At 36.4% G+C, this 25,859-nt stretch overlaps 2 protein-coding genes and 1 long non-coding RNA gene across 9 annotated transcripts in view; 2 read left to right on the forward strand and 1 right to left on the reverse strand.

The window, feature by feature from the left end:
* Positions 1–600: 600 nt before the first annotated feature.
* Positions 601–4,617, forward strand: LOC111251183 (uncharacterized). 2 transcript variants are annotated; one of them, XM_022807565.2, is made up of 6 exons: positions 601–1,513; positions 1,809–2,088; positions 2,660–2,836; positions 3,157–3,330; positions 3,611–3,781; positions 4,156–4,617. In XM_022807565.2, exons 2-6 carry the CDS (start codon positions 1,966–1,968, stop codon positions 4,303–4,305), a joined length of 795 nt encoding a protein of 264 aa, XP_022663300.1. In that variant the 5' UTR covers positions 601–1,513; positions 1,809–1,965; the 3' UTR covers positions 4,306–4,617. The 2 variants fall into 2 exon arrangements, with proteins under 2 accessions (XP_022663300.1, XP_022663307.1); XM_022807572.2 differs by having other exon boundaries at positions 602–1,513; positions 1,870–2,088.
* Positions 4,618–15,811: 11,194 nt separating this feature from the next.
* On the forward strand, positions 15,812–24,393 carry ras (Inosine-5'-monophosphate dehydrogenase ras). 4 transcript variants are annotated; one of them, XM_086978342.1, is made up of 7 exons: positions 15,812–16,150; positions 19,914–20,398; positions 20,636–21,677; positions 21,873–22,145; positions 22,333–22,470; positions 23,038–23,117; positions 23,286–24,393. In XM_086978342.1, the coding sequence occupies exons 3-7, from the start codon at positions 20,644–20,646 to the stop codon at positions 23,300–23,302; spliced, it is 1,542 nt and encodes a 513-aa protein (XP_086834468.1). In that variant the 5' UTR covers positions 15,812–16,150; positions 19,914–20,398; positions 20,636–20,643; the 3' UTR covers positions 23,303–24,393. The 4 variants fall into 4 exon arrangements, with proteins under 4 accessions (XP_086834468.1, XP_086834467.1, XP_086834466.1 ...); XM_086978340.1 differs by having other exon boundaries at positions 15,816–16,150; positions 23,038–24,393; XM_022804441.2 differs by having other exon boundaries at positions 15,822–16,150; positions 21,873–22,112; positions 23,038–24,393.
* LOC147759024 (uncharacterized) overlaps positions 23,368–25,859 on the reverse strand; it is an 87,578-nt gene continuing 85,086 nt past the window's right edge. For all 3 annotated transcript variants that reach the window (XR_015319776.1, XR_015319775.1, XR_015319774.1), the window contains one exon: positions 23,368–25,586. This is a non-coding gene — a long non-coding RNA (uncharacterized LOC147759024). The remainder of the gene's footprint in view (positions 25,587–25,859) is intronic.

Consider the following 25,859-nt stretch of genomic DNA (forward strand, 5'->3'; position numbering starts at 1 on the left):
TTGGATTGCTATCTGAGAAAGGTGAATAAATGATTTTTATTGAGTAATATATTTCCAAGTTTGAAAACAGCAATAATTGAGATAATTATTCAATTTCGCAACAATATTTTACTAAAATTTATAACCAAAAAACGGTGCATGAATAGTCTAGTTCCCTACAGAATCGTTCCCTATAGTTATAAATTTCATGAAACATATAACTTAAATAAGTCCCATGACATTATTCGACTAACTTTAGCCATCATGTAAACTTCGTTAAAGTTAAAAGTAAAAATTAAAAAAAGTTAAAGTTAAAAGTTATTTATAATTGAAGGAATTATTTGCTAATCTAGTCTTATTTACAAACGTGCACTAAGTGCAATGGATGCATTACGTGAATTTTTAAGTCGATTTGTTTCCTACAAAAAATTCCCCCGGCCTTGAAGAAAGTTGTTAAAGTGAATATTTTTTAGAAAAAAACTGAAAATCAGATATATGTAAAAATATGGGCCTACAGCCCAGAAATCAACTATTTAGAAGGTGCACGCCTTTATCTCCAACCAAAGGCCTAACCCGATATAAGTTTAACTTTTGCTGTTACAGGCAAATCTTCGCAAGCTTAAAAACTTCCATAATACGACTGTCCGTTATTTTCCCGCGACTATAAAGTCAGCATCGATGCAAAAACGTACCTCTTAATGTGGAGAAGCATGTTTCTACTTAACGACTTCCAAAAAAAAAAAAAGAAAAACGCCAAGTCCAGTCCTTACTTGGGGTTAACCCTACGAAAAAAACCACGTCATTTAGTGGATATTTAAACATGTAATTAATGAACTATATAAACAGATCATAATAACTAGACCACGAAATATACCACGGATAAATCGTAGGATTGGGGCACATGTCCTTTAAAACCAGCTGTTTGATAGCGAAATATATAAATCGGTACGTTAATACAACACCACTAAAATTACAATATCTATCTACATTCAACAAGCTTTTGTGAATTCTGAGGGATTAATATTGTCATCCCCACAGATCCACAAGAAACGATCTATATGAATAATATTCGGTTTTTTGTTTGACTCCTCGGTGAGCGTCCAACATCAAAGCTCGCATGAAGATTCATGTTGAATTTCAAAACGTTGTTTTAATGACGATTCACTAAATCCATTAGTTTTCTTATTTATTTGACACACTTTGTGCGAATGTATATTGTATAGTGGTAGGTTATTCTTAATACGATTTCAAATCTCACTCAAAAGATGTAATCTAAAATTCGCGCCATTTCATCTCGATACAACAGGCCATTTGGCGCCAACGTGGGATTCGATTGAGAAGAACAGCCGAAGTAGCTTCATAAGAGTCGGTTACTAGTTGCTAGAAAAAAAAAAAAAAAAACTTCTATTTATTCTTATTAGTGCAATTAATCCTCGAGGATATAACTCCTAAATGTATCTTGGAGGCGCCCAGCTTTCCTTAGAACAGCTGGAGCCTGATAACAGGAAATACTTGTGGTTTTTTGTCTGACCAGGTGAGCGCGCATTTCTTTGTATTGCTTCGATCATAATCCATCTCCCATTTAAACTCAACCTGATTACCACACAGTTTGTATAAATGCATAGAATGATTTCGGATCGATATACTGTGTCGCCGAAAAAGACCCCGCATGCTCTTTGAAGGAACAGCGAAGTGCATAAATAAACAAAGCGGGCATTAGATTTTATATAGTCGCCAGACTTCTCCATGAAACCCAAGTTATGATACTTGAATCACGCACGTGAGTTATCGAAAACACTAACTACTCAAACATAAAATCCTTGTGAAAGTTGATATTCGTGGACTCGTAAGCTCGGGTTGGCCTTTTAACGGGTTGAATGGCTTTCTTAGTTGACGGCTTTCAAACTAAAGCGTCGATAAAATTCGTACGGTGAGGTACCGTGCTGGACATATATTCTTGAAGTAACAAAAACGGACTAGAACATCATGCAGGAGGATGTTCGATGCGAGGTAGTTAAAAAGGGAGTAGAGTATACGATACCGCCTGACGGAGCTGTCTGCCACCTACAAATCTCGAACGATCGTCAACATCTTTTCTCGGAGACTGAGGTGATTATCTTACAAATTTACTTTAATCTAAGAAATCTTCAACGTAATATCGTCATGAACTACTTAGTGCCTTAATTTGTCTTGACGCTTTATTCAATTGTTTGGCTTGTATAAAAATGTATTGCATTTTTTGTACTTATAATATACATTTCACAAAAATTATCAGGTGTAGTAAATGCCATCGTAGCTACGTTGGAATAATCTGCATTTTGTCACTTTGAGTGTTATCTTGTGCGCCAATATGTCATAAGTTTATTTAAGTGACAATATATCTGAGCTAACACAGAACTCAGCTCTAATATATGTGCTTTTAATGAAATAGCGTCAACATAATAAGTCAATTTATAGGACTTCATCAAGGATCATCAAATTGAGATCAAAACAAAAATTGTAAGGCACAACTGTACAATACATCTTTTTAGATATACGTTGTCCTTAAATACTATAGAATTCATTTAGCCTATAGGTTTTCCTTGAAAAAGTATTAACATTTATACTATGTGGCTGCTCTTCTGGATTGCGCTTCATGAACATTTTAACTCTAATCTACCATTTGCGTCTGTCCTTTAAGACAATGATAACGTTAGGTTTGGCAAGCGATCCCGAACGTCTAGCTCTTGAAAAATGTATCATGAAGATGCGCCCTGGCGAAGAAACCCGAATCGAGATTGGTAAAATAGATCCTTCCGGTGGTAGGGGTTCAAGAAAGGAAGTTTTAATAAAACTGAAGCATTTCAGCGGCTGCCAGGTATATATGAAATTACCAAATCACAGTATCTTTAATTTATCATATCAAAATGGTCCTATGATAATTCGATTATAAACACTAAACTGACGTATTCGATTGTAAATAATGACAATATTCAGATCTATATAAGTTCTACGTTTCATTTTTTCTTACCAAATCTAGTCTAAACGAATTTGATGAAATAACGCAGACCCGTTGATTTAAAACGCGTGCCCGAATTTCCGCATTAGTTGAAAGACGTATTTGCCCATCATAACCTAGAAACTAACTAAATCGATATGTTAAATGCGTGTATGACTTTTCAACATATTCGCTTACAGATTTTCGAAATGGATACAACGGAAAAGTGGCGCCTAGCAAATTGGCACAAGGACCACGGCGTATCTTTGTTCGCTAACGAGAAGCTGGAATGGGCATTTCGACAATTTTCACTAGCTCTTCAGTATATTATCTCATTGGCACTTGACATACCGGAAGTGCAGCATAACGACCAAGTAAGATGTTTCATCAAAGATGATATATCGTTATTACTTTCGACCTATTTTCTCCAGGCCTGCATCTCAAACTCCCTTGCCAAATTCGTAAAAATTCACTATTATTTCTAATAGAACAAGAACGTTTCTACTTATGTCAAATTGATGTCATCCTTTCGATCTTATGTTATTCCTGAGGCAATTTTTTTTAAGAACGGCCTTCTACGCGGTTACCTGTTTCACTTCATTAATGTTTATGATTATGTATATTGTTGTTATTCGTTGAATTAATATTCGATAGAACATGAACATCAACCAGTTACGTACGTTGGTCTATCTCAACATGAGTGCCTGCCAGCTAAAAGTGAAAAATTACAATTTTGCCGCCGAAAATGCTTCAAAGGCGCTTGCGATTGCCCCAAGGAACCCAAAGGGGCTTTATCGGAGAGGTACTGCTCTGATGCATCTTCAGGTATACTTAACAAACTGACTATTATTACCAAGTTTACATCGCTACGTAATTCAAACTGTAACCAAACTGGCACAAGTAACTTTTTTTGCTCTGACTAAATAGGAGGAAGTTTTTATTATTGGCTCAGTTATATTGTTCTGATATTCTGATTCTATATATGAGTAAACAACTTGAATTACTTAAATGCACAAAACGTATACAAGATCTTAAGAAGATGTTCTCACATCTATATTTGTGTCAAGGTTATGTGTATATACATTATGACAAGGTTCGATTATAAAAATGACTTGAAAATCACTTTTTTCACAATCTTATTTCCGCTCTGAACTAGTAATGTGTGGTATTCATTTGATTTAATATTGGTGCTTTAATAGGAGTATGAAAAAGCGGAAGCAGACCTCACTGCTGCCCGAGACCTGGAGCCACATAACGCTATGATTCAGGAGTCCATACGAAACCTTCGTTCGAGAGTGACCGCACTTGATAAGAAATACGCCGTCGCGATGAAAAAAATGTTCCAATGAACTAGTTTTTCTATTCTGTAAAAATCAGTATGAGCACGATGACTTTGTGCCTACAGTTCAAGGAAGTCAGGCGACTGTTAGTAGTCTGAAGGTGACACCTCTGGGTATTTTAAAGAGTCTTAACGAGGTTATTGCTATAAGTTTTGCTATGCCATAAATAAATGTAAACTATTGTATAAAAATAATTACCAGTAACAAATATTTCTATTATTTTTGATGAAGGTTTTTCTTTTTGCCGTTACATGCTAAAGAAATTAGTAGCTTTGTACAATATGTGCAAATATCTCATAATAAATATCAAATAAACGTTAATGACGAAATTGTTATTGAACTAAAAACACGTAATATATTTTACACACATATTGTATCTTTGACAATATTTATACAGCATTGACAACGGTACTGTATAACAATGGATCGAATCTGTTCAGCTACACGATACGGTAGCGTTTTTTTTTATTAGATTTCAAATTTTTTTGTATGACGAAACTATCTATTTTTGAGATGATACGTTTGAAAAATAAGTTTTGATTCACAGGTTTCTTCTTGAGGTCGTTTCTTCACTTTCAACAATTTTTTTTGAATGCCTAGAAAAAGACGTCTAAATACAGTAATTGATCCTACGACAAAAATATAATCCTATTATCCATGACGATCTTAAGGGCAATCAATACATTCAAAGTAATAATGTACTAAATCATTCAATATGAAACGTGACAATCATTGAACTTATATTACAGATATAGTTATTTTATGACGATGCGATATTTCGTGACACTTTTTGTACCCTTTGAATCCTGAAACTTTCATTTGAATATTATAATTTCCACTTTAAAAAGGCGAGTTGTTGTAAGCCATGAAGGCCAGAAGATCTGTGATCAGAAGATAATATGAGATCGATTTTGGCACTACAGCGGAGGAGACAGCTCACCGTATAAACCATGTATTTAGTGAAGGTTCGACCACTGGAGACTGCCTCAACCTCTTATCAAGTTCATTATATATATATATAAGAGAAGAAAAGGTGTTAGCATTTAGGTTTATGTATAATATAATACTTGTTTACCTCGGTCAAGTCCGTAAGGTAAAAGAATTAGAAATATAAGTGCTGCATAGTTTGTGCAAGTCAAAAACATACGTAGAGACGTTCTTCTGTTCTCACATGACAACAGTGACCAATTCTTACTTAGAATCGGCATTGTGTAAAGTTCAATGATAGTTTTTATTGGCATGGCATTTATAGAGACCGAAAAGGAATCAGGGCAGGCTGTCCGTTTACTTTGTATTTATATTTTGGACACAAGCACCAAATTCCGCAATCAGTCGTCTCTACACTATATACTACATACAAAGAACTTACCTTATAAAAGCAATACTCGAGATTTCTAAATAATTTGCTCAAATGATTAGGTCTTTCAGCACAAAACCTAACATAGTGATTTTCCCTTGACTTTTCGAACTTTTCAATTTAGTTTTTTCTTTTCAGTCGAAGCTTTGCACCATTATTATATACAATTTTTTACCGTTTTGACGGGACATGTTTGTCGTGCTGCTGTAGAAGTATGAGGTACAAGAGTTTCTAAAATCTAGATTTCGACTTTATGTTAAGATTTAAGTAACTTTGATTAGAAAAAGATTATCTGTAAAAGCAATGCCTAAGTGCGTTAACAAAGATTTTCCTTATAATAACTCTGACTATTGCGTTTTTGCTATCCTAGTTCTCATGGTTGAAGTCAAGCCATATATATATATATATATATATATATATATATATAAGGAAGTTTTATATCTGATTGAAAGTAGTAGCATTATGCAATAAAGTTCAAACTGTTAGTTATCACGATACACGATAGTACAATACATGCCTTCAGTACCGCCGCGACGAGATTCGAGTTAGACCTGCGTAATTTCGGTATTAATTTTGAGGGAAATAAAGCAATGGCGCCACACAAAGTTATCTTACGTTTTGTGCAAAACGTGAGTTCCTTTAAAGAGTGCTCATTTGGCGGGCTATGTGTACAAGGATGGGTTCATCTTTTATTGTTGATATTGGAGTAAAGCTACCACCTTCTTAGAACAAAAGCACAACTCGCCATGACGAGTTTGTGCTTTTTTTAGGCAATTACTACCTTTTCTCGGGTTGCCTTCGAAATATGAGCGAATGTCTGCTGTTTCTCAATGCCTTGTTGCTGGACAGACCCGTCAGCAACGTTATTAAGTCCGAAATCGATGCGCTACACTAAAATCAATCTCCACGCGATTCCTAAAGAGTCTATAAAAGACCCCCAAGTACCAAAACAATAAAAGAAAAGAGATCGCTGCGCCTTCTCAATATTTTAACATTATTTTAAGCATGAATATTCTAGCTTCGTCAACTTTTCTCTCTTTCAACGTCTGTTCTAAAAAGTAAATCCAAGAGCCAGCTGCCAAAAAGCTTTTTGTGCTATTTCATGTTAAGATTCGTTAAATCTGTCTTACCCAGAAGCAAATGTTTTGTAGGTTTCATACCTGGAACTACGCTATAATTTCACTGGAAAAAAAATAAAGTACATGTGTAATAGTATATGGATGCGATGCCTGCAGTTAGAATAAGTATTGCCTATCAGGAACCCTAATCTGGCTCAATGACGTGGAAAAACTTTAAGTACTTTTGTGTGTGCCATAAAAGAATAAATTCCAAAATTGAGATAGGTTATATTGAGTGCACTCTAAATGAAAGCATAATTGTTACCTGTTGAAAGCGTAAAGATAGTTGTTAACGTTGGCTTCATGCTTGAGAAGCGTTGAGTTGCGTCCGTGAACTGGATCAGACGGGCCCTTCTATAAAGCTTATAATCGTTCGTATAATTGGTCTCCATCTCAGTTTGTGCATTGCATATGTTAAGCTACAAAAGTTAGGCGAAACACGCTGATTCATCAACTGCTCCAGACTTATGCTAAAAGCTGAGGTACTTTAGGTTCCAAATTGAAAGAACACCCAGTTTATTTTCTAGAGGGAACTATCCATGTAAAACAATAATCAACGGCAACATAGGAAAAAGGGCTCAAGTTATTTCTTTCGGTTAGAACTAACTTTTTTATTTATAGTTACACCTTAAGAAATGTGGCGAACGTGGATGAATACTGCATTCGATGGAACACAATTTGTCTTTAAACTAAATCTAAAACCGGAAAAAGCTATTTTCAATAATTTAAAAATATTCCGAAATTAAGAGACTGACGTTTTATTAACTATTTGAAAACAATTTGAATTAAAAATAAAGTATTTTAAAGAAGCTAACAAGTACGTTGAATACATACGTACGTGAGAAATGCCTTTGTGCAAAAAAGATTACCCAAATATCTGTATTTAAATAAATATTTAAAAAATTAAACCGACGATATAAATTTCGTCTCAATTTAAAAGGTGTATCCTGTATTTAACATAAAATGCACAATAAAGTATTGTATGAACTTGAAGAAACACACAATAAACGATTTCATCTTAAAGTTCGAATTTAATTCCGTATTTATTTTGCGGAGCTTTGATACCTTATTAATTTCATTATAAAAGAACTAACATAATTGTCAGCGAAATCAAGTCTGACTATCAAATGTGTACTCAAAAAATCAAGAAGTTGCAAAAAACCTTACCACTTATATCTGTTAGGGATTCTCTTGTGAAGTGCAATACATGTTACAATTATGTGCAGTACGGTTGACAACGTATCGCTAGTGTCGTTGTAGCGATTGTATAATATAATAATTATATTCACCTAAGAAGCTTACATGAGGAAGTCCATCACTGGCTATGCTGTCCAAAATGAATAAGCCCTATAGTAGCAGATTCTGGTCAGGTGCAATAGAGAGCACATATGTTATTTCTGACATAAACAATTGCCAGAGTCAAGGGTTCTAAAACAATGAGCGTTCGGCTATAGTAAACGGAAAATGATGAAAAAAATCCCAAGATGGCTGCCGTCGGTGAGGATGCGTGAAAATAAAGGCTAGAAAATGTGGACGCGCGGAATAATTAGTAATAAGTAGTTATCGAATGGTAACTAATAAGAACGGTGTTTATTTGCCCGATCGAAGATTAGAAAGCATGCTTCCACCATTAAACGAGCCACATATATATGATTGTTCTCTGTTTTCAAAGTGTAACTTACTGCAAATATTAAATGAACCTAGATTTAAATGAAATTAGATTAACTTTTAATTTAAAATGTTACCGGAACTACGAAGATATATCAGAATTTTAGGCAAATTCACCATGCGAATAAAAATTACTTGAATAAAAGGTAAGCCTGTAACGGATAAGACAGTTTAGGATGTTCATAGGCAACGGCCAAGAACGTTAATGGCCTTTACCAAGCAAGCAAAAGTACTGAAAGGTTTTAGCAAAATAGCAAAATATTCAAAACATCGGTATTCCAGATTTTTCAAAATCGTTAAACGGAAAAAATACACTTCACAAATGGTGCGTGCTATCAATAATGATGATCTGGACCAAAAAACTATTTTGCAAATGGTACTCCGAAAAATGTACACAAAACGCATAATCTTTCTAGTGGATTGTTTGATGCGATAAAGTTGCATATAAAGCTGTAAATTCACATGTTATACAGAAAAACCATGTAAATTTACCAGGATGTACAGTGTGGCATGACAGTTCAAATAAAGGATTAATTGAATTATGCTTTCTTAACAGTACAGTGACTGGTACCAGTTACTTAAAGCGAGGGCGGGAACCTGTTCTACCATGAATTGGGAAGGAATTTAGTGAAAATGGCAAATTTTATTTGTAACAAAACGGAGCACCTGTGCACTATCGTTTTGATAAAAGGATATAAATTGATAGGAGTCTTCTAAACAGGCGGATCGGACGGAGAAGTTTCCCGGAGGAAGCATACCCTATCCGACTCTCTCTAGACCTGACGTTAAAGGAGCCTTTTATAGGGACATCTTAAATACTAAACGTATGCCATAAAACCGATGACGCTGGATGACTTGAAAGCTGTAATTCAGCTAGAGAGCACCACCAAACCAAACGAAACGTTTGCTGAAGTTTGTAAATCTATAGCCCACCATTTTCAGCAATGTATTAATTCGAATGTATTTAAAATATCCCGGTAGGGGGAAAAACTACATATTTTACTTAAGTCCTTTTGCAATTTGAATGTTAATTTTACGTAAATACAAACTGATGTTATAGTCATTAAAAATATATATACATTTTTTGAAAAATCTCGTAGAAATTAACAAATCTCGGTATTCATAAAGAAAAAACCACACTATGAATAAAAGATGCAAGAAAAAAGAGAGCAGCGAAGTGAATATTTTCAAATCAGCTGGCTTTGTTTTTTTAGACTACGGCAAAGTGTTTTGTATCAGACATCAATGGAAGAATCAGTGTCAGAGCATCCCCATCAAGCATTTACATGGCATCAAAGACCCTTTTGTTGCATTTGAGTACATGCCGTTTACTTCGCTTTAATAATTTGTACGTACAGTTCTGCAGAAATGGTTCCGTACCTCCTGCTCTTTCGGCCGATCCGCCTGGACTGAGTGTAAATCCGACGACAAGAAAAGCACATTAGTATAATGAGGTCCATATTATAAATTAAAGACCGACCGAAAAACGAACTAAAAAAACCCACTGAAGCTCATGCGTTGAAAGCTTTGTTTGATATTTATAAGTAAAGCAGGTAAAATATATGTATATACATGTGGCAAACTGGCAAGGCGAATTTTTATCAGTAGGGTTGACCTCATATATCTTGGAAAACCCATCTTCATGCTTAAGAATAAAAAAAAATTCTCAGCCCACTTCAAGTGCTCAAGCATCGCATCCGTTCGTACTAAGTGCGGATGCGACGAATTGTTCTATACTGATACCAGAATAATTGCACTACAAAGCAGCACATAATGGCTTTATAGAACCGACCTTTGCCGTGTATCTCTGTCAACCCGTAAAACTCATCATACTTTATCATACTTTTCAGCTAGGAAAGTTCCTGTCAGTGAAAGCATTCACCAATTACATTCGCTTATGTCCTGAAAGCCCAAACGATATGTTTGGGAAAAATGAATTCGATCTTTTTGAAATTGATTGAATGATGACTGCCATTTGGTTCCGGTACTGGCACATTATTGCAATAGATATCGGAGCCACATTTGCTTTTACTACTTCATCACATGTTACAAATTTTGTGCTACGAAGCACTCCTATACTTCACTAAGTTCTCACCTGTTAATATCCTTTGATATATATATTTTTAGCGCCGTTTCAAAATGATGGCTATTTCAGTGAGTAAAATTACAACTTTTCACACCTTAACAATCAGTTTCACTAAGAGATTATTTAGCTTAAAATCAAAAGCTTTTGGTATTGTTTTATTTACGCAATAAAAATAGCAGTAAAAATGTTTTTTATTCGACCATACCTGTGTTACAATATATGACAAAGGTGGCACTTGAGAACAGTAATAAAAGTGGAAACTTATTACAGTCTGAATCATAGCTGTTTGTTATATATAATTGGATCAAAAACTAAATTTGAGTCCTGTGTATTTACCCTTTTTACCAGGCTTAACGTAGTTAAACATGTGAGGTTCAGCCTTGTCGCCTAACTTCTGTTGTTCAGTGACCGCGAGCTATAAAAATCAGAATCCCTAGTTTTGATACAATAATGAACAGCCACGGATTCCAAACACCGGAATCGTTCAGGAACTGTGCCGCAATTCCACTCGGAACACGGACATACTTGTCTCCATATATTCGTAAATTATTTTTAGAAATCTAAGAAACCTTAAATTCAATAGTTTATTAATATTACTAAATTTTCCAGTATTAGATGTGGACTAGGTTTGGAGTAGTCGATGAGCATTGCTAATTTCTGCATATATTCTACCGCACCGCTAACAGAGTTTTCTAAATAAACGTTTGAGGAACAGCATATTTAACTCCAGCAAGAAGCTTGTACATATGATAGGCAAAGCAAATTTTTTTATCGAGCGAAGAGGTGTACCCAATGTTAATACATTTTTTTTTTATTACAAAATAGACGTCAAAATTTAAAACTAAGTGAAAAGGTTATAAAAGTGTAGGAATCAAAAAGGACAAAAATCAAATTATCCAAATCTCTAGTAGTTTGCAAAATCCTGAACAGCTGAATAACAAAGCGAGCACTATAGTTATGAGCATTTAGAACAATATAACCTTTTACTGACAATGTAAAGCATGTTTAATAGTATATTTTACTATCATTAGTAAATCAAATAATAAGGAAAACCCCAAAAAAATTGTGAACAGGTACTCAACATGCTTTTACGTTTAGGGGGACTGTGGGGCAAAAGTGTTTTCATGGATACACATTAAAGGTATATACAACATATATATTTATGTATGGATATGTTACGCAGATGTAAAAGGGGCCTTAGATTGTTAAGAGACCTTTGTTTTAGCGTAAATCTTATTCTAAAAAAAACCTGCATAATAGTATGATAATTATCTGGTGGCATATGCTTATATGTAGCCATTGCCAGTGATGACAAGTAGATCAGGCATTTTAACAAACACATACACGCAAACATTTTAGCAGCAGAAAATACACCATCTGGTAATCATGTCTCCATATACTGAAACGATATCTAGTTGTTTCAACAGGTATACCTGAAATGTCAACAGTGAGCTCTATAAGCGCTTAGACACTTCGCCTAAATACATTACCTAAAGGATTTCTTTTCCAAAATAGGGATTGTATTCTTACATTTCTTCCGAAAAAGTCGGTAATAAAAAAACATATCTATTACTCTTTTTAAGACTGCAAATGAATATCCATCGTATATATGCTAATACAAGAGTCTTCAGCAAATATTTAATATTGCAGATGCTATAATCTCACACGTTAAGGAGTGCCCTAATTGCAAATTAGTTAAACGTCCAAGGCTGGATCGATCTCAAGTGACATCCCAAGCATCAAGTGATCAAATTGGCATGTTCACGTAAGGAGAAGCCACGGCGCACGTCAACGGTAAAGCCACTACTAGTAACTGTGATTATCCTTATTTACCAAATTATGAGGCACTATTATTATCTTACAAAATAATCAATCAGAACAAATGTTCGTCACCTGCCAAGAACGTTAAATCTAGATGTTTTACTATCATAGCGGGTTAGCTATGTTGCCAACAAGTTCACCTGTAGCACGATAGAACTGAGAGACTAAAATAGCGCAATCTTTTAGAGTCAGTATGGTAATCTCTGACAATACCAACTTTGTGCTTCACATGGCACAACCATTGCTATAACCACGAAAATGTAGTTCCGATCGGGTTCAAGTTACATTGTATAGTCTCATTAGTAGGTAGTTTAAATGAGGAAACTTGTTGATGATATGGCAAAGTTACGTTATGGTTAAAGTTAAATTAATAGGGGATATACTTTTGTAGAATTGGCTAGACGTTCGATCCTGATCGAATAAATTTATGACGCTTGCATGTTTGTTCTCTTAATCTGCTGCTGGTTTTGAATGAACGGTTGGATAGGGTAACAGTCCTGGAACCTTCGCTTTTGAACATTTGGTACGGTCGTTAAACTTGTAGTTAGACGGTAGACGTTAAGGGTGCACTGATTTTGAACTCATTTAGCCTTTACTTGTTTATACTTATGGCTCTTAATCGTCGGCTTTTTATCAGCACTGCTCCGACGTGGTTCCGAGCCCAAAAAGCGGTGGGATAGAAGAGACAGCCGTTAAGAGGTTATATATGATGAACCATTAAAGCGGCTGGGGGTTAAGGTACGTAGAAAGCTGCAATGTAACGAGCTGACCTTTCAAGGTGGTATTTTCTAAATCATAGGGCCATATTTTAGATCCCTGTGGCTCCAAATATTTCCTCACCACTACTTTAGCGGTCACTCCGCGTGAAGTAAGTTCCTTGCAAGATGCTTAATGCCTCCATTTTTGCTTGGCAAGGACAGGTAATTTTCAGCAAACAATAACTCTCAAGGCAAATTTAACTCAGCCTTAGCAGCTTTGGTAGAAAATCCTATCAGATCAGCAATTAGTTTGTGGCGACCCAAAAGAACTTTTAAATTTCGCGCTTGAAGCCCGTCTAATCCACCGCCGGCTGAGTCTGTCAACCTCAAAACCTCTTGTGCTGCCAGTGATTTTGTTTGTACCGGGTTTGGGGGTAATCAGTGTTTACTTTTGGTGGAAATGTTGTCAACGTGTTGCTAAGAAGTGCTTTATGGATATCTTTGCTCTCGGATGCGAAGCTATTCGTTGACACCTCGACACATATAGCCACTAAGGAAACTGCACGGGTTAGCTGCTTTTCTTTCATGTACGGTTTGCTGCTATGCACGTTTCAAACTTTGTTTGTTACGCGATGTTTGTTATATTCAAACCAAACCACATCTTTAAGTTATTGAAATTTTTAGAAGGTACCAAATAGTTTCCCAATATATCGGCAATCTTTAAAACTTACGGAAACCATAGGAAAATTGCTTAATAAGTAAATAATAGCTGAGAAGAGATAAAATTATGTTGTACAAATAGGGTCTAACAACTTCGTTGAAGCTATAAAATTGAAAAATACTCATCTATCTTAGCTATACTCAATTTTCTTCATTTAACGTACGGTATTAAAGTTCAATGATCGATTACAACTTCTAGAACATTGTGATTTTACTATACAATTGGAACGAGTTATCTAAATAACCTTATATGAAATTAGGTCCTTTAATTCTTCGTGATCTATAACTACCAACATGGCGAATCGTTCTGAGTCAAGGCGGTCTAACCGTATTTGACTTTCTTTTTGAATGTTATTTCAATTAAGTGAGGCTATATATATTACAAAATAAACTGTCCGTCATGCACTAGTTTTGTAATCCATAATTTTATGCTTTCTGTACAATTACTATGTGCTATCACTTCGAAAGTCAATAGTTTTTCCGTGAACATACAATGGCAATGAAGTCTGCTAAAAATCAAATAGTCCGACAGTCTCAATTTGAGAATAGAACAGTGACTTTTAAACGACATCGTTATCATTAGACGCATATGGCTGAATTCAAAATTGAAACGGCCGGTGTTGTCAACTTCATCCACTAAAGTCGGTAGCTCCAGCCGGACATAATTTTTAAACGCAAATTTACTTAGATGAGTAATCGGTAATCGATCTAACGTAACTCGATTCACTAAATCGATGAAAATAACGTTACTTAAAATAATATCTGGAAGCAACTCTTTAGAGTGACAGTAGAATTTTCACCGTATTACAGCAAGATATTTAATTAGATAATATAACTTTAAAGGAAAAAATCGTACCCTGCTCATTATAAATAGAGGATTTATAATGAGCAGGGTACGATTTTAATTCGATTTTTGAAAATTATATTTAATAAAATTAACCAAAAGAGCTATCCCTCGAACTCACTTACGCGCATAGTGCTGATCAGTGTTCTCACTTTCCCATATCTGTTCTATTTAAAATATTTATCGTAAGTTGTTTTTACCCACCATCCGTATATCATAGGGTTCTTTTTAAAAAAAAATTGTTATTATATAAATTTTTTTTAAATCCTATATGAATTCTATACATACAGAATTTAAACTGGTGGGGTCGCGTAGGTTAGTCGCATTTATTTAGCGAAAGGAACCTCGTACAAATCGGCGTTACTGCGTCGTGTCGAGCGCCACAAATATTTGCTTTAATCTACCAAGTTTGCTATCAAAATAGAGGATCCGATCAACTTTAGACAGCCATAAATATCCTTTGATTGCATACGTTAAGATTAAACTATGCCAATAGCACGGAAACAAATCTAAAATTTAGATAAATTCATCTTTACTTAAATTACGCCTAGTTGTTATTTAATGATGGATGTAACACCCAGCAAAGCCGAATACATCTGTTGCCAATTAGAAATGTTCCTGCGTGGATTGATTTAAGCTCGCTCTAGTTGTTACAGGTATACGAGGATCGATTGAGAATTTCCTTTTATCAGTTGCCTATGTTATAAAAGCAGCCTATCCTCAAATATTATTCGCAATTCACTGATTTGAACATCTAACAACCTGTCATCGTTTGCCATAATAATTAAAGAAGGCTATCTAATAATTATAAGCTAAGGTGGATAAACGGACAGACAAACATGCGCTTCTTGTCGACAGAGCATGTTGAGCGCAAGCTTATACATCTGTTGGCTGTCTACTCACTCCGGCCGGCGGCGTCTCGTTCTAGACACAAAACAGTGTAGCAGAAACACCACAGTTAGGCGCCCTACCATCGCTAAGCTCCCATTGGAACTGGTCAGGTCATGCTCCGTCAGTGGCGAAAGAGAAAGTTGTCTGTCTGTTTGGTGTTGTGTTGTTTTTGCGGCGGCTGCCTGCCTCTCTCCTGCTGTTTCTCCGTTTGAGTGTTCCGTTGTTGCAGGTTCCGCTTCTCTCCGTATGAGTAGCAGCAGCAGCGGCAGCATTCGGGTGCGTCGTCGGGAAGTTCGTTGTCGTTTGTAGGGAGTAGCGAGTGAGCGCGCGGCGTCGGTGAAGCTCGTGTCGTATCGCTGTTGTCGGCCACTGCCGACAGCGACAACGACAACGACAACAATAGCAACCCACGAATCAAGTAACGGATGAAGATAATTTTGTTTTTTCTAACTTTATTTTCTTTTGGTTCGAGTGTTGTTTCGCTGACTCGAGACGACGCAGGCAAAGAGGAATTGTTTACCTGCCAGTAGCCAGGTCCACTTTGCCACCGCGATCGTATCATTAGTGAAGGTAGTGAAGAAGTCTGTAGCCAATGGTTAGTGGTCGCGTGTTTGTGCGGGTTAATCTCTAACGGTGTCGGACCTGAATAAGGTAAGTTGATCTATATAGCGGAAGAGAAGTGGATACAACATGATCATCTATTCCACTCAGATATTTTATGGTTATAATCAGCTAAGTGTTACCCATCTACGCTCTGATTGTTGTATGTGTTATAGAGTCTCTAGCCCATGAAGTGACTATCAGATATCTTAACGTACTCTCAAAATAACTTGATCTGAATAATAGTTTTACATAACAAAACATGACAGATGGGGGGACTCACTTACAACGAGATACATAAGATTCTTAACCACCGGTTACCTTTGAATTAATTTTGCCGGTACTTAGAGAAGTAGCGCAGCTTAGTAAAGCTTTAGCAAAAACCTTGGTAGACAATTGGGTCTTTCCTTGTGTTCAGAATTAGTTTTTAGTTCAGAATTGGGCAGCTCTTGAATCACATTAAAGCAGTTTTCGAGTAGGTTGTTATTTTAACTCATCCCTGTACCTGAAATATACCTAGAAAAATGTGGTAGATTATGTTGTTTGGTGTCATATATATTAATTTAATTTTTTGTGTGGTGCATCTGTTACTATGATTGTGATTGAGATTATACATATTTGTAATGTAATTAACGTTCCCATGACTGTTGAAAGACGACTAGAGTTTTCATTATGGGGTTTTGCTATCAAACAAAACAAGTAATCTGAATTTGAAAACACAGAACAATGATCAACTAAAAGAGTGCAGTTACTGAAAATATAATGCCGATTTGCCTTTAAATCGCATAAATGATTTGTGAATTTCGCTAATTAAGCAGATAAGTCTCAACAATAAAATGGGCCGGATTCAACATGTTCAATTAGTGACTTCTATCTTTTAGCCTGAGAACATTGGCCAAGCATTCGAATCTGTCTGCTAATCGACCCGTAGACCTACCCCGTTCTGTAATCGAATGCCAAAAAAAGTTGCCCAAGTTATAAGCGAGTTATAAAAAGGACTACAATAGCTAAAATCGATGACAGGAATCCAATGAGACGTTTCGACGTTTTTTTATAGTAGCGATCATGATAGGGGCTGCCTAGAACTGTAGCTTCACTGGAACAATTAATCAAAGTTAACACTGATCTCATTTCGAAAATAATAAAAACAAAGAGAACTATGCTCTTTTCTATATTTGTGTATGTATGAGGAACATAATGTATTTGAAATATTCTATGCCATTGGATTTCTGCCTTTTAACATCAGGAAGTACAAAGAGATCAGTGAATAAATTACTATTAAAAATTTGATACTTTGGATCGCTTCTGTTTTTCGTCATCTATCTCTTTTTTGCATTAGAAGTACGTGTTTACATTGTAAGAATTTTCAAGAAAATACAGCTGCGCTTTTATAGCGGGGATCTGTTATCCACCTGTTACAAATGGCCAGATAAGCCACGACAAGTGCTTTAACCACGGCAATCTGCCAATTCAAACAGTCACTGCACCTAGTGACTATCTGACTGTTTGGGTAATATGAGTATTGCGATCGATATTTTAGTAACGTGAAAATTCTGCATATAAGTGTATAATCGTGCAGTCCTCTATGGACGATGAGGAAAACAGTAATAACTTCAAAGTTAAAAGCCTCCTGAAGTGTAGCGACAAGCAAGTTTACGACAGGGATAACATAAGCCATAATCTGTTTATGCGAAAAAGCATTCTAATAGAGTGATTACGAAAAGTATGTCTGGGCCAAAATGGAATAGACAGCAACTCAACTGATTGTAAAGCGATAGTAATCGGCGGTGGAAAAATGGTGGTTCTTGTGATAGTGAGTTACACTACGCCTACCATTGAGACACGTCCTGCATTCGGTGTAGTTGATAAATTATCGTGGGATCTTCTTTATAACTCGAAATAAAAGTTTTACAGTTGTCAACGGGGAACTTCATCTAATTGGGATTGCTAGGCACACAGTAGAAGGCACTGCTGCCCAACCGGCAAAAAAGTGCGGAAAATCGATATAGCATCGAAAAAAGGATATAGCATTTTGGAGAAGGCATGAGCTTAATGTTGGAAAAAAGGTAGATTTTTATCAGTACAACGATCAAATGGGATCGAAGGAGTTAAATATATTTTATATATATAAACTCAAAGCATGGTACAGAGTTTATCTATGTTTTGACGCGTGCCAGGCTGTAAGTTGCAATTCCACTGAATAGTGTTAATGAAATTGACACATCATGAAGTAGAATCATTTACGTGCGTGGCAATATGTATATGGGACTGATCTTCAGGCGTTAAGACAGAATTATTTACATAAGACGAATCGTTTTTGCTTCGGTGATTTGCCTATATTTTTTGTACGCGACTGCAACCATAAGTTATATGGCGCCACATGCTACCATAGAGATCAACCGTGATTCCATAATTCAAACGCTTTTCTTTTAAACCGTTGTTTTTGGGGTTAGTTTAGGGGGCGCGTTCCTCTAAAAGCACTGAAGTTTAATTTCCCGTAGGTTTAATCATGACTTGCTACCGCAATATTGCACCTTGTAATGGTTATCAGTGAAAAATCAGCATCTTAATCGTTATTAAACGATTATTTTTATAGACTCTGTGAGAGTTGATTGTTTTTCGGCTATTCTCAATGACATCTTGCGAACACCTTCAATGACGTTGCTTTTCTATTCTTTAAAAGAGACGGAAATGTGTAGTACGATGGACATGTTTGGTTTAGTCCAGGTGCATCACAAAAGTGTGCGCAGTAAATGCAGACATCATTATGTCATTCATAATTTTGAATATTTGAGATTAGTGCGTGACCTTAGTAGGCAAATAGATGATACAATATTTCACTACTCGTTTTTGTTTCATGTAGTTCGGCAGTTTCTAAGTTATACTTGCCCTAGGTACTCTTTTGTGTGACATTCCACAACAACGCCAATCATATGCCAGTAGCAGGGTTCGATATGTAAAATTTCCAATAACTTATGTTTTATTATCGTTTTTGTTTGCGGATGTACAGTTTACCTGCTAAAGCTCCATAAGCTTGTGGGCGGCCATTAGCAGTACAATTGCTGGTATTCATACAACCTTGTTACTTAGTGAAATGACTCAATGATTCCACACCATACTGTTGTGCATAAATACAAGTAGATTGGTCCTATTTGCTCTGTATTATTTTTGTATTTTTTTTTGTAGTTTATGTGAGTTGTATGTTAGGCTAATACTCTTATGATTGTAGAATCTTTTTTAATTTGCAGTGTTTGAACTATACAGACCTACCTGGTTACCTTATGATGCTCGAATGTCTTTCGGGAATATATGGCCATCTGTTAAGTTTGAAAGGCTATAATTAAATAGTTACTTTTTTAAATAAAGGCGCATCACATTAATGGGGCCTTCCGCAAAAACGATCTATGTTTTAAGATATATTAATAACAATGGATTAGTGCCTTAAATCCTAGCTAAAGTAACGTAAGCTAAAATTTGCTCTAACCTCTACATAACTTTTATCTTATCAGAGGCAAGAAAAAGACGTATTTTAAGCAAGAGTATGTCCTTCATACTGTGTCGTTATACGCAAAATATTTTGTACGTTTTGAATGTTATTAAAATATGGACTAACACGTATGCGCATAACATCATTTCGTGAGCATCTTAAAAATATGGCGCTTTCTATGCTAGAAATCTGAATTTGCGTAGTTATTGCAGTAATGTTGTGAACCGATATAAAAAGACATGGAGCAAGACTCTAAGAGGTACTTCAGGTTCGCCAATCCTGGTTCATTGGTCTGGCCCTAATGTAACAGCTTTCCTCAATGCTCAGTGCTTCTCAGGTCAAAGATATCAAGCGGCGGCGGCGGCAGCAGTAGCTATCACAAACGAAACACCGGCTGGCATCGCCGACGTGATCATACCCGTCCAGTACAGCTGCTGCCGTTGCTGCTGGTCGTCGTAGTGGTGACTGCGTCACTGCACCGTCGGTCTGTGTTCATTTCCCTTACCAAGTTACCGATTGCTTGCCCGGGCTCGTGCGCCCCTCACGAGCGCGCATACGCAAGAGTTCTCGTTATCTTCTCTTTCGACTGTTTCGTATCGCTACTGCAAGTCTGCCTTGCCTGAGAACGTTATCTCGGGACGCAAATCTCGCACTACCTTATCGCTGTTATCTTATTTAGGACGGCAAGCCTTTCATCAACAAATTGAGTTTATCGCGATCAAAGGACTTCTTTTACTGTGTCAGTCTCTCTGGCTCTTCCAGTTGGCCTGCAAATTGGTCTCTTGTTTAGTGACGAAGCTTCTGGTGTCTATGTAAGTAAGGATAAGATGAAGGCTGGAGCAATTTATTTTGTTAAAAAACTGCGGCTTGCTAAATGAAGTTAACAGTGACCGTGATCAAAATAACAAAAGCTTTACAGTTTTACAAAAATCGCCATTAATTTTATCAGTAGCAGGCATGAAAAGTGAGGCTGCATGTCAAGCTAGCAAAAAAAAAAGGCAAATATGTTTAACATTTAAGAGCATATTCTCTGTTTTTATATTTTTCAGAAAAAAACATGGCTGCCTCGAAACACGCCGTGTCGAGTGATGATGGCTACACGGCTGCACAACTAATTAGTATGGGCGATGGTCTTACTTACAACGACTTCCTGATTTTACCTGGCTACATTGACTTCGCCGCTGATGAGGTGGAACTGTCATCAAAGCTCACAAAGAAAATCATGCTCAATGCTCCCCTGGTATCCTCCCCTATGGACACCGTTACCGAGTCAAATATGGCCATTGCCATGGCACTACAAGGCGGTATTGGCATTATCCATCACAACTGCACGGGGGAATTTCAGGCCGAGGAGGTAGAGAAGGTTAAGAAATACAAGCATGGTTTTATTCACGACCCAAAAGTTCTAGGCCCGGACAATTGTGTCAGTGATGTGTTGGACATTAAATCTAGGTATGGTTTTGCTGGTGTTCCTATCACTGAGAACGGTGTGGTTGGTGGCAAGTTGCTTGGTATGGTCACGTCAAGGGACATCGATTTTCTTGCGGATGAGCATCTGAGCACGAAACTTAGTGAACTAATGACTCCGCTAAAGGATTTGGTAACCGCCCCCAGCAGTATCACCTTGAACGAAGCCAACGAAATTCTTCAAAAAAGTAAAAAGGGAAAATTGCCTATTATCAATACAAACGGAGAGCTCGTGTCACTCATGGCTCGTACTGATTTGAAGAAGAATCGCGATTTCCCTATGGCGTCGAAAGACGAAAATAAGCAGTTACTGGTAGGGGCTGCTATTTCGACCCGGGAAGCTGACAAAGAGCGATTAAAGCTTCTTGTCGATGCTGGAGTGGATGTTATCGTTCTTGATTCGTCACAGGGCAACTCCAAGTATCAGATTGACATGATCAAGTTTATTAAGACAACCTATCCGAAGGTTGAAGTGATTGCAGGCAATGTCGTCACATCAGCCCAGGCTAAGAACCTCATTGACGCCGGATGTGATGGTCTTCGTGTTGGTATGGGATCCGGTTCAATTTGCATCACGCAGGAGGTTATGGCCTGTGGAAGACCCCAGGCCACGGCTGTATATCGGTAGGTTTCATGCTTACCTGCCTGGTTACTACTTTTTAATTATTTATCCATTACGTATGTAGAAAAATGTATTAATATAGACTTAGTTCTTATATCGTCATTATATGTAGTTGTGTACGATACGACGAAACTTAGTTTGATTCCTAAACGGCGAGCGTAAAAATAACAATGGTAAGATTTTGCGTAAATTTATAGCGTGGCGGAGTACGCGCGGCGTTTTGGAGTTCCATGTATTGCCGATGGAGGAATTAGCTCAGTGGGCCACATTATTAAAGCAATGTCAATGGGTGCTTCCGCTGTCATGATGGGCTCCATGCTTGCTGGAACTACCGAATCGCCTGGCGAATACTTCTATTCGGACGGCGTACGCTTAAAAAAATATCGCGGAATGGGTTCTCTTGATGCGATGGACTCCGGCAAGGCATCCCTGTCCAGGTACCACTATGCTACGATAAATCTGAAAGAATTGCAAGTAAATATATGTTACTTCTTTGTTCCCTAATTAAATAATATATTCAGAATATACGCTTGAATAGGATAAATGTATGAGAATTCCGTAATTTGCATGAAGTACAGTAAGCCCCAATATATGTAGAATTACTATCTGTAATTTTGTCACTTTGCAAATTTTTTCCTATTTTTGCTTTTTCCACAGGTATCACCAGAGTCAAAAAGACAAGGTTAGAGTAGCCCAGGGCGTAACTGGTACCATAGTGGACAAAGGGTCTATCCATCGTTACGTGCCCTACCTCATCACTGGATTGAAATACGGGTGCCAGGATATCGGCGTCAAGTAAATATCGATACTAAGAAATCATTATGTATAATAACATATTTATGTTTTTGACTATTCCATTCTTGCCATGCCTTTGAAAATTATTCTTCTTGTATTTATAATGACTACTTTATAATTGAGCTTCAATCACATTTTTTCTTAACATCGTTACCAAATAGGTGTTTTTCAGTATATACTCATATTGGAAGTATGCGAAATACCTGTTACTGAATGCAAGTGGAGTCTGACTTGCTACGATATTAGAATAATCCCTTTTCGTTTTTTGCGAGGTCGACTATACGGTAGTAGCTTGTGACAAAATACCCATGGAATGCAACTGCCGTATAAATAATACTCATTTGGTATTCTCTCTAAACATGCGACGTTTTATAAACAACAGTGAAGGTATTTTGATACTTGCTGATAAAATACTGCGTAACATCTGACTGTACCCTGGCAGTATAGCCATAATGATGGCAGAATCTAACAGAAGAACGCTATTTAAATTAAACAGAGGAATTAGTGCGGTTTGATTGTTCAAAGGGCAATCAAATCATATTTCATATACTGCTCTTTTATTTACAGGTCAGTAACTTCTCTCCGCCAGCAAATGTTCTCGGGCGATGTAAAATTCGAAAAGAGAACCGTGTCAGCTCAGCAAGAAGGTGGTGTTCATGGCCTATTCTCGTATGAGAAGAAGCTATTTTAAGAAGGGCATTCCTGTCGAACATACTGCTGTCGATTGACAGCTTCTATAGGTACAGTTATACCTGAAAGAAAAGTGGTAAATTGATGTATTAAGACAATTTTGGATCTTGGACATGTTTGCACAGGGCCGCTTCTAATTTGACGCCATTGTCTTTAACACCTATATTTCTACGGGATCATATACCTTTATACGACCTGATCCAGCCCGAGCGATGTGTCGTGTAGCTGCCAACAAAGACGTCAACATATGACAACTCTTCTTAAACGTACATCATATCTAGTCTACACAGGAATGCTGTCGATATGTAACGTCACTAAAAAGATGCGCGATTACTTATCTGTTGATTTCTGTTACATGACGGTCAAGTGTTGGATGGCATTAATGTAAAATGGACTAGGCAATTCCTATTTTTTACTGGTAATTTTATCTAGCTCTTCATTCAAACTGTATAGAATATAGGTTCTTAAGTGTTATATTAAATACATCGTGAGCTACTTACTATAATTGATAGTATATAGCATTTATGAATGGGTGTGGGAAAGGGAGCATGGTACAATAAGAAACGAGAATTAATGCTTGATAACTAATCATAAAAACAAATAATAAACAAGGCGTTATATTTTACCTTTAAAGACAACTGAAGTAATTATTTTGTACTCCACATAATGAATTTTCAGTTTGAAAATTACTATATGTACTATTTCGATGAGCAGTTTCTGGCAATATATAAAAAATAAATTACTTTGTTTATTTTTGTTTGTATTACAAGCTTCGACGTATCCTTATCTAGAGTTGTGTGATCTATTACGAACTTTTAAGTTCACAGATTTGGCAAGCTAATGAACGTTGGAATTTGTTCTCACAAAGTTGAGATTGAGTTGCGTATCGATTTGATTCCCTTAGTAATTTATTACTAGTAATTTCTGTTAATTTGGATCGTCGAATGCAATATCAAACGACCTTGAGTTTATAAGTTCTGTTCTGGGTGGGAAATACCTATAGGTCATCCTAAGTGCACTAATCTGTCAGCCCTAAGGAAAAGGTTTGGTGACCTTGTACAATGTTACACAGTGTGAAGTCTATACATAATAGCGCCTGGTGCAATCATTTACAGCTTGTTCAAACCGTTAGAGTGCCTGTGAAGTTACGCGACCCGTCACAAAAATTCTATACCATGTAAATAGAAAGTTAATTTGTTAAATAAATATCTAAGATGATATGTACCTTCATAAGTGGACGTATTTTTCCAATCAGCCTTTAGATAAAATACATTTTGGATAAAACGGTTTTCACTGCGTCGAGTAATACAAAGCTTGTTGTACACGGACATTTTGCATTGAAATTACAGTTCCAATACTGGCGCTTGAAGAAGGTGTCACTCCAATTGACCCTCTTGCTCCAGCATAACTTTACCCTTTTAGAGACTCTTGATCATACAAGCTCCTTTGCCGATTAGTTATATCATTATACCGTAATAGTCCTTCCGAAACCTTCTTTGTACAGTTTCTGAAAAGCAATCTTCAGTCTTAGGCCTTTCGAATACATTGACAGTAAGTAATAGTAAGCAGTTCAGTCACGATATGAATTATGCCAATCGATTACCATGATAGCCTATGATGATAAATGTATGTTTATAGTACGTAAATGTTAAAAGGTCCATTTCCATCAGATAACGCAATTTATTCAATGGTGTTATCATCTAGTGCTCTCCTTCTTTATAATAGGATAGAAGCAAGGCACGTTTGAATTAATCTTTGCATAAATTACGGCATGGGTTGCATAATTGTAAAGTCTATTGCTAACCGGATCATCATTTTATAAGGTGTAACCGCTCTGCATCTTATCCTTGATATTCCTTAAATCATTGATTTCGTGCCAGAGAATTTAAGTGAATTACTGTGTACAGCTCTTTGTATAACCATAACTAACTTCTAGAACTAGCTATGACTATACGCGTATATATGCAAACCATACATTAATATAATAGAATATAAAAAAAAATAGAAGTCGACACGGTACTGGGCAATTGCAAATATAAATCAGGATCATAATCCGGATGTTAAAGAAACTTTACTGCGGATTCACATGATATGTTATCTGTGATTCATGATATATTTCGTCGTTTTGAAGTAGCACTAAATTATCGTAGTGGATAACCCGAAAGAATCACATGATTTAACGACGAAGAATAATATCTAACAAACTCTATATTTCTATTTTCTGTAAATGCACCTTTGCCACTATGTCCCCTTTATACGTCAACTTCTGGGCCAATAAGTTCAATTGTTTTTTCTATGTGAAATGTGAAGATGCATTTCAGATTAATATATTAAGTTCCATACTAAGGAGAAGATAGACAGCTAGTTGATGATGTGAATGCGGCACAGGAAGGCATCCTGGAGCACCGAAATGGCATCGCTACTGCCTGTAAACAAAATTTAAACCAATAGCAGACCAGTTTAAGGAATTATCTTTTAGTAATCTTCTTGTACTTACATAAGGCTAAATAAAATATTAGTGATAAGCATCAATATATCTCGGTAAGTAATGTGAGATAGCAACTGCCATCTTTTTATCTTTAATATAGTTATGTCCTCTGTTCAAGATCCTTTTTTTATCATACACACTGAATAGCAAATGTATTAGAACTGACATGTAGATGTCTTTTTCCACATTTTGTTATTGAACAGCTATTAAA

The sequence above is a fragment of the Varroa destructor genome, unplaced genomic scaffold, assembly GCF_002443255.2.
Source record: "Varroa destructor unplaced genomic scaffold, Vdes_3.0 BEIS01000001.1, whole genome shotgun sequence".
Classification (NCBI taxonomy): Eukaryota; Metazoa; Arthropoda; class Arachnida; order Mesostigmata; family Varroidae; genus Varroa; species Varroa destructor.

Coding starts and splice junctions, on each gene's coding strand:
- LOC111251183 (XM_022807565.2), top strand. CDS start 1,966: ATGCAGGAGGATGTTCGATGCGAGGTAGTTAAAAAGGGAGTAGAGTAT. Junction 2,089..2,659: donor ATCTTTTCTCGGAGACTGAG/GTGATTATCTTA, acceptor CTGTCCTTTAAG/ACAATGATAACGTTAGGTTT. Junction 3,782..4,155: donor CTGCTCTGATGCATCTTCAG/GTATACTTAACA, acceptor GTGCTTTAATAG/GAGTATGAAAAAGCGGAAGC.
- ras (XM_086978341.1), top strand. CDS start 20,644: ATGGCTGCCTCGAAACACGCCGTGTCGAGTGATGATGGCTACACGGCT. Junction 22,146..22,332: donor ACGATAAATCTGAAAGAATT/GCAAGTAAATAT, acceptor CTTTTTCCACAG/GTATCACCAGAGTCAAAAAG. Junction 22,471..23,037: donor TGCCAGGATATCGGCGTCAA/GTAAATATCGAT, acceptor TTTTATTTACAG/GTCAGTAACTTCTCTCCGCC.